This window comes from Manis pentadactyla, chromosome 2 (genome assembly GCF_030020395.1).
Source record: "Manis pentadactyla isolate mManPen7 chromosome 2, mManPen7.hap1, whole genome shotgun sequence".
In the NCBI taxonomy this organism is placed as follows: domain Eukaryota; kingdom Metazoa; phylum Chordata; class Mammalia; order Pholidota; family Manidae; genus Manis; species Manis pentadactyla.
Window position 1 is genome coordinate 11,808,188 of NC_080020.1, and position 9,551 is coordinate 11,817,738.

The following is a 9,551-nucleotide window of genomic DNA, read 5'->3' on the forward strand; positions in this document are numbered from 1 at the left end:
ATACTACAAAGCTACAGTATGATACTGGCTCAAGAACAGACCCACAGATTAATGGAACAGAATAAAGAGCCCACAAATAAACCCACGCACTTATGGTCAATTAATATATGACAAAGGAGCCATGAATATACAATGGAGAAAGGACAGTCTCTTCAATACATGGTACTGGGAAAACTGGACAGCTACATGTAAACAAATGAAATTGGATCACTGTCTTACACCACACACAAAAGTAAACTCAGATTAAAGACCTAAATGTACGACATGAAACTATGAAACACATAGAAGAAAATACAAGCAAGAGTCTCATGAACATCAGCACAAGAAACTTCTTTCTGGAAACATCTTCACAAGGGCAAGGGAAACAAAAGCAAAAATACACAAGTGGGACTGCATCAAACTAAAAAGCTTCTGTATAGCACAGAACACCATTAACGGAACAAATAGACAATCTACAGTATGGGAGAATATATTTGCAAATGATATATCCAACAAGTGGCTGATATCCAAAATACATAAAGAATTCATATGCTCAACACCAAAAAAATAATAATAATCCAATTAAAAAATGGACAGAAGACCTGAATAGACATTTTTCCAAATAAGACATACAGAGAGCCAACAGATATACCAAAAGATGTTCAACATCACAAACATCAGGGAAATGCAAATTAAAGCCACAGTAAGGTATCGCTTCACATCTGTTAGAATGGCTAGTATCAACAAGACAAGAAATAACAAGTGCTGGTGAAGATGTGGAGAAAAGGGAACCCTCCTACACTGTTGGTGGGAAGGTAAATTGGTCCAGCCACTGTGAAAAACAGTATGGAGTTTCCTATAAAAACTAAAAATAGAGATACCATACAATACAGCAGTTCCACTTCTGGGAATTTACCATAAAATAAAACAAAATCACCAGTTCAAAAAGATCTACGTACACCTATGTTCACTGCAGCACTATTACAACAGCAAAGATATGGAAGCAACCTAAATGCCCATCAATGATAAAGAAGGCATGGTATATAGACACGATGGAATATTACTCAGCCATGAAAACGGGGGAGCCTTGCTATTTGTGCTAACCTGGATGGAGCTAGAGGGAATCATGCCAAGTGAAATAAGCCAGAAAAAGAAAAGACAAATACCACATGATTTCACTTACATGTGGAATCTAAAAAACAAAACAAAGAAATAGACACATAAGTACAGACAAAAGACCAGTAATTACCATAGGGAGGGGGAAGGAGGGATAGATGACATAGGTAAAGGGAATAAAGAGATACAAACTGCAAATTATAAAACAAGTTAGTCGAAGGAATAATGGTACAACATAGAGAATATAACAAATATATTGTAGTATCTTGGTATGGTAATGTAACTACACTTATCATGACAAGCATCTGGTAATGTACTATGTTGTAAGTCTGAAACCAATATAATACAATATCAACTTTATTCCACTAAAAAAAAGTTGGGGGGAAAAATGTTTGGAGTCTATAACAGCCCAATAACTGTACCCTTCTTTGTCCTGTTCCTCTTGAAATGCCCTTTCTGATGAGACCTTCCCCATCTTCTAATGTCAAAAAAATGTTGCCAACTTTGAGAGGTTTTTCCTGTAAGCAGTTGGGCACTTCCATCTCTGTGTTCCGAAAGCACCACACCTTGTATTAATTATTATAGTGCTTATTAAATTGCTGCAATTTATTATGTTTGTTATTTGTTTCTTCTCTAGTAGATATCTCCTCAAATAATGAAATATTTTAATTATCTTTGTTTTCCCAATACTTTGGACAGTGCTTGGCACATAAAAGGATTTGATAAATATTTGTTGAATGAATGAATGGATTTCTTCAGATGTCAGAAGAAGCAATAAAAGTAATAATCAAATGAACAAATCCAAAATTAATTAATTTGCCATCCTTGCTACTAAAAAAAACTGGATCTAAGCATGAAACCTCAAAGTGGCCTAACCAGTGGATCTGAATGCACTGAATATCTAAGCCAGATAAATTCAACTGCAAGTAGATAAGAAGTGCAAAGTAAATATTCTTCCCATCACATTTTTTAAAGGTTATAAGGAATCCTCTTTATTGGATATATAAAATCCCCAGTGATGAGGATTATTGTATGTTGCATTTGGCATTTCAGGCATCCAAAGAACTATTTAAATCAAACTGAATCTAGAAACAGGGTTCAGCAGTATTCAGAAGAAAAACTATTAGATTCCTTCAGGGGAAATAAAGGGCTCTAACCAGGTTCTGGTAACAGTTAAGGAATTAAAACAGACTTAAAGCTCTAAAGCATATTGAATCAGCAGAGTCTCTGGTGCTAGCCACCAAATGAATGAGTGGGAGCATTCACTAGCCCAGCCCCAAATCCCAGCATCTTAAGAGATAAATATGAAGGAATGTTACCGTAGTATGAGAGGCAAAGTATCTGGTAAGTCTTTGGAATTCAGTTACCAAACTTCTTTTTGGCAGTTAATGAAAACCACATTAAAGCATAAGACAAGGAAATATGGAAGTATACCACAGTTTATAAAGTATAACTAACTTTTGTTTTCGTGGTTGTTTACCTAATCTTATGAGAGTATTACATTTTATATTTGTAATTTTTACTTCCTTAAGTCATAATACTAGAGAAGTCTCTAAAAATTATCCACTCAAACACCTCAATCTCACAAATAAGGAAACCAAGGTCCATAAGGGCAAATGACTCACCTGAAGTCATACTGATAATCAGAGGCAGTCTAAACTCAAAACTGTTTTTCAGTCTCCCCAGCTCAGAGCTCTTTCCACTATTCACATCTTAACATACCTTATTAGATTGGTTCTACATGCACATACACACACATATGTATTTGTGTGGGCATATATCATATATTTGTGTATGTATCTATATACATACTTTTGCAGCACTTGAAAAAACCAGGGCATTCAGAAATGTACTTAAAAAGTATACCAGTTAATTGAAAAGACTAGTCCTGTAATAAAACATTCATGTTTCCTGAATTATCCACTAAAACACCAAATCTCCGTGTCTATGCTTATATTTGTTTTAATATATTAATTATATAATATATTATGGTTAAGAGCAAGGGCTGTGGAATAAGAGACCTGTTTGTAATCCCCCAATTACAGCTCTGACGTTTCATTAGTCATGTAACCATGCACAAATCTGTTTAACCTTTCTTACAGTTTCCTCATCTGTGAAACTAAAAAACAGAACTGACTCAATAAGGTATTTGTGAGGATTAAACAGAAGATGCCTGTAAAGGGCTTTGCCCAAGACCTAGTACCTACTCAACAGCGTAGCTATTATCATCATTATCACTGCCTACTCATCTCAGGGTTTTCTACAAAAGTGCCCCAACAGAAGATTTCTGTGTATTTCTCATGCACACACAGTCCCAATTACATATTATCTGTTCTTTTGTACACAGAGTATAGCAGATTAAGAACCTACCTATATTCAAGAAAACTTTTGCTTTTCTTTTTTGGAGATCAAATTATTACCCCAAATTTACTTTTTAAATTCTACTTATGTCCAATGCCTATCATGAGAGTTTAGAATTTAAAAACAGTTGTTGTCTTCTGGCTTCTCAGTTTTCTATGCAAAATGAGTTTGGTTGCCTAAATTCTGCGAAAAGGAAATGTAATAGACTCGGAAAGAAAACGAATCCCCCTGCTTCCCACAGAACCCTTTCCGTGTTCAGACACAAGGGACACACTCTCTCAGTTGTGATGACAGTGAGAGCAAATTATTTCTAAGATTTATTGGGCATTTATGTTTTAACTCTATTGAATCTGAAATTAACACAATTTTTAAAAGGCCCCTTTTCCATGTATGTAATCATGCCTCAAAAAAAGTATTTCCCCCTTCCCCACATTCCTTAAAATGCTGAATTTATCATAAGTGTAGTGCATTAATAGGATAGCATTACTAATTCACCAAGTCAAAAAAAATGACCATTCAAGCTATTTTATTTCCTAAATCTTAATAATTTAAGAAGCTAACTCCTCTGGTTTAAATTATTTTACTAATTATTCATGTTCTATGAATGGTCACAGGACAATGGAAAGGATACCTTTAAACACATTCAACTTAATAGTCAAATATGTTTAAACAAAACTTATTGCACTTTATTGTAGATCCCAGGATTCTCTTTGAAGGTGTTACTGACTGGGTTCCTAGAGTACTCTGAAATTTCAGTTGCAGAATATATAATTTAATTGGAAAGTAAATCAATACTAAAAACAAATTATTTGATCATCATCTTTTTATAAAAGATTAAGCAGCCACAAATTTTATTTTACCAGGACTAAAATGCATTAAATTACATTTCACTGACATAAGATTTTAAAAAACCTCATAAATACAGTGCTGTATTTCACCAGAGTGAAGTTAAAAGAAGCCAAACTAAAAAATATTCCCTCTGGAAAACAAAAACTGTTTTAGGTAATTTTAAAACGCTTTTGATATTTGATCTGCTTTTTAAAAAGTTCATCCCATAAACAAAATCATTAAGGGGTCCTGGAAAATAAGCCCAAAGAAATACAGATGAAAAGGTATTTTTTTCCAAAATTCAATACTACTTTTCACTATCACAAATGACTAAGAAATGCTCATAAACCATAAATTGAGCTACTCTTAAACTGTATACTTCTTCTAAATCTATTCTTAGCCCAAATTAAAACCTGATATGAGAAATGAAACATGGTTAAAGTACTCTCTTGCCAACATACATTATTATAGTTCTTAAATACAATACAAAATCAAAGTTATTAAAATTTGAGTATTTTATTAGCTTAAATTGGTAATTTATGAAAAAAGAACTGGCTTCTTTCAGAAAGATTAAAAATAATTTAAAGTCACCAGAATTTTATAAAACAGATGACAGACTGGCCAAATGTACTACAATGTCTAATCTCATAGGATTGTGGATTTTCTGAATATGTCCCAAATTGCATAATATTGGGGTTTGGGGAGAGAGCTTAGAGCTTTTGAAAAATACTGTATGGGAAGTTAATAAGGATAACTTTAAAAATATATATGTTATTACAGAGTGATACTTTCATGAGAAATATAAAGGACAAAGTCAACAGTATCTACAATAATGATTTCTCAAGTGCCACCAGACTATCCATTCTGCTAAGAAGTACTTTTAAATACATGTACCACCCAGAGAATCAAGTTTTCAAAAGCTTACCTTTTGCAGATACCTGTACTGCTTTACTGGGGCATATATGCTCTGAAATGCACATTCCAAATTACTTAGAATTACTATCTTCCTCTTATAGAACATTTTAAGGTATTTTAGAAAGATATCTCAGTAAATCTAAGAAAAATGTTGAATAAATATACACTTCCTTTTCCAATATCCAGAATACTGATTTATAAATATGGCTCCCTCCTCCCACTTACTTCAGCTTTATGAATGGTTTCATTTTTTTAGTGCTAATGTAGCTTTAAACATACCCTCCTGACTAATTTGAAAGAAAAAGGCAATTATTGTAAACGTATTAAACAGCAGCTGACCAAACTAACAGTGATGGTCAAGTAAAGCTACTTTGCTTATAATAAAATCTAAAGATTATATAAGAAGCTTGGACATAATCTTCCCAGCAATTTTCTATAGTGTCAAAGGCAATAGAGACAGCATCATTTTTACCAAGGAAAACAAGGAGTTAAAAAAAATGTATTTTCTCAACTAAAAAATGCCCTCTCTTTTGTCAATATTACATGACATTCACCTACTGACAAAGGAAAAATCAACATTTCTCTTGCCGGTTTAAGAAACTAAATTGGGAGCATTACCAGTCATAGACTTAATTAAGTTATTTCTAGGGAAGAATATTTAAACCAAAGAGACTATTTAAAGTTCATGCCAACTGCTAAATTTTGGGGAAACCGGCTGAACAAGACAGCCCCTATTTGTCACTCGCCTGTTTCCCCACCACCCACCCTGCACCAAACCCCCATTGTTCTATGTAAAACTCACAGCTTAATAATATCTAAACAGCAATTGCTACATTTATGTTGCAGACAGTCACTATGAGGAACTCGAGAACCACATTGAATTGCTGCTTTCGTTCTCCCAAATAAAATCCAAATTTGAAAATAAATAAATCACAAACTGGTGGCAGAAAGGATCACAGCTTCCCTTCCAGACTGATGTATGTCACTCCAGAGGCGGGTGAGGAACTCCTCAGGTTAACATAATAAATCGAACCCCTCCCCGCCCCAAATCATTTAAACTGGCGTTTTATAACGCATTTTTTTAAAAATCTAGTACCGAAACCCTCGAAAAGTACACAGCCCATAGAGTAGAAGCTCTTTTTCCCTATCAGCCACCAAAGTGAACACAGAGGCAGCAGCAAGCAGGATTTCGCGTGGCTTTGGCTCCCTCGTACACCACTTCCTCCCCAAACCTGGCCGGCGGGGACCGATGCGGGTGTCGAGGAAGTGGGAAACCGGCACCCCGGCGCCCCGCTGCCCTCCGGGCTACCTGCCTTGGCCTGCGGGAGCGCCGCCCCGCGAGGACAGCCGCACGGACACACACACTCACCCATCCTTCCTCTTGGCTTTGTAGACGTGACCGTAAGTGCCTCGGCCAACTTTGCAGCCCTCGTATTCAAACAGGTCCTCGACTCGCTCCCGCTCGCTGCTCAGCTTCACTTTAAAGTCATAGTCCATTGTCACAGCCTCCGAGGCCGGGGAGCGGGGTCGGGCGCCGGGGGGCAGGGGTGGGGACCCGGGAATCGCCGGCAGCCGCAGCCCCCGGGAGCCCGCCCGCTCTACGCCCGGCGGCCGCAGCACCAGCCCTGCTGATGCGGCAAGAGCAGGAGGAGGCCCCGCGCGAGCGCCGGGGACATCCAGGGGGCAGCGGGACGGAGGCCGGCCGGGAGTGTGCGGACGGGGAGGCTCCCCCGGGCGACGGCGAGCGGAGGGACGGGGGCTGGGGGTGGGGAGCGGGCGTCCCTGCCCTTGTCCCCGCGAGCTCCCGGGGCGCCGGCTCTCCGCTCGCTCCGGCTGCGCGTTCTGCCCCCGCTGCGGGGAGCGGCGGGGCGGCCACGGCGGGCTCTCCTCCTCTCACACTCGCACTCGCGCCTCGCCCTCTCTCACACACACGCTCACACTCACTCACTCACTCACTCTCCCATACACTCAAACAGAAAGGCAGCGCCGCACAACAGCCGGTACCTCCTCGGAGAGAGGAGGAGGGAGGGGACTCGCGGAACACGGCCACGGCTGTCGCAAAAACGTCGCGAAGGCTCGAGCTGCCTCCGGCCCTCGCGTCCAGCCCGCTCCGCGGTGGGGGTCCGCCGCCGCCGGGGCCCGCACCGCGAGGGCCGTGGGGACCTGGCCGGGTGGCCGCGGACCGCAGCTGCCGCCGGGCGCACCACGTGGGCCGTCCCGACGGTGACCCGGCGCCCCAGACTACAAAGCCCAGAATGCACGGGCCGCCGCTGTGGCCGCCCCCTCGGTGACTCCTCCCCGCAGAGTGGCAATATGAGGAGCGTTGCGTGATGGGAGTGGTAGTCCCCGGTTAGATGGGTTTCAATCACTTGGGGGTAAAAAAATTTTTTTTTTACACGATAACCCTAGAGACTGATATGGGCCATAAACTAACCGAGGAAATTCACGTGTGAGAGAGGCTACTTATTAAGATCACATTTTGTTCCACTTTCGTACTCCAGATTTTAAAGGGCATTATCATTATCCAGAAAAGGCTATATATTTGTAAACAGCTCACGGACTATCACTTGACGTGTTCTTGCTCACAATCTAATAAGAGCTACGCGGTGATAATAACATACAGACGCCCATTACAAGCATCAGTAAAAGCGAGTCAGTGACGAGTGGCCACGCTACTCTTAACTAGTTTTGTTAGATAACTTGTGACAGATGACCATCCCGATGCTTCCCAGCTATTCAGAGGGAACACGATTTTGATTACGGCCTTCTGCACCACTGCCTGTAACAATAGCAGTTTTTAGCCATGATTACAGCAATGAGTTAAATCCATGGAAACTAATTTGTTAATTTTAAGGTAGGAAAGGTGTCAGCTGGAGAAGTCCAGATATCTTGATAATAATCCCTCATTTTGTCTTCTCTGTTTAGATGTCTATTTTTAATTTTTTAATTTTATATTAATTCTATATGTGTATTCATTTATGAACACTTTCCGATTTCTGCCATTTCCACTGGAGCCCCACCTCCCCAAAGGATATATCTCTCCCACTTTCAAACCCCTGTAACACTATTTTTTAACCTTTCTTATATTCATCAAATTCTGTTTTATTTCCTCTCTCACTAGATTATAAATTCCCCTAGGAAGTCATATTTGCATCTTCCATAATAGCTAGTATTATGCCTAGATTGTGATGCACAGTAAGCATTTGTTGAATCCATGAGTAGGAATGTTTATGTCAAAAATATAATGTACAGATGGTGATGCTGATACCATTTTATGAAAAATCCTCAAAGGGGCTCTTTTCTTGCATAAATTTCCTTGAAGACAATAGTGACCTCACCACTGGTTTAAATGAAGTTGTTTTTACCTAGTGCATTAAATATTATCTAGTGTTTAGATACATTGACTAGTTAGATGGGTCTGGTTTTGACTCCTGCTTTGCCATTTATTAGCAGTGTGTCCTCAGACTGTTTCTTTCTTTGCAAAATGGAGATACAAAAGGCCATAGTTCAGAGTACATGCACAACAAAGGTAAGGTTTCATTAGTGGAATGTTGTATGTTTTTATTCAGTGGTGTAAATTGGGTGATTCTCTAGCAGGACTGTTCCTTGGCAAAGTTTGAGAAATAAAATTTTTTTCCTAAATATGAATTTCAAATAGAGTCTTCCTGAAAAATATATTCTGCTTCTTGAAAGATGTGTCTTTCTATCCGAGTATTATCTTGAGAAACCCAGTCACCATACTGGAGGAAAAGTTGTGACGACCCATGGGACTGGGCTGGGCCCTGCACTGTGGGTGTCCCCCCACCCATCTCCTGCACCACCTGATAATGCTCTTCATGAGCATGGAAGCTCTCAGACATCTTAACATGTACTTTTTGACTACTGTTTTGACTCAATCCCTGCTATAGGTAAAAGTAAGAATGCCCCCTTAAAATACTGAGTGTTCCTTTTTTAAAGAGTAAAAATTGTATAGATTTAAGACATACAACATGATGTTTTGATATACATATGTGTAGTGAAATTATTATAGTCAAACTCATTAACAGTGTTCTTACGATCAGTAATCCTGGGGCAGGAGAGGAAGTCAGGCTTGGAATAGGAGAGAAAGGTTGAAGCGAGGTTGAGAATTAGAGATCTGGATTTCCAGCTGGGGGAATAGGATAGTGTGAGCTAAGCCACAGCATCAGGATGGGGAACAAAGGAAGAGATGGCCAGTACTGGGGAACTTGGGTAATGTGTTAGCAGTAAATCTAATCCAGTTTGAAGTTTTGTTTTTTTTTTCTGTGTAGTAATTCCCTTCTGTTATCCCCAAACTATCAAGCTGGTCTTAGCTGTGGAGCATATGTCCATGC

At 39.5% G+C, this 9,551-nt stretch overlaps 1 protein-coding gene across 3 annotated transcripts in view; it reads right to left on the minus strand.

The window, feature by feature from the left end:
* Positions 1-7,204, minus strand: part of CDK8 (cyclin dependent kinase 8) — a 107,779-nt gene extending 100,575 nt beyond the window's left edge. Inside the window, exon 1 of one of the 3 annotated variants that reach the window (XM_036917377.2) lies at positions 6,569-7,204. In XM_036917377.2, the coding sequence (XP_036773272.1) occupies positions 6,569-6,696 (128 nt within the window). In that variant the 5' untranslated portion in view covers positions 6,697-7,204. The remainder of the gene's footprint in view (positions 1-6,568) is intronic. The other 2 variants (XM_036917376.2, XM_036917375.2) reach the window with 2 other exon arrangements.
* Positions 7,205-9,551: the final 2,347 nt, after the last annotated feature.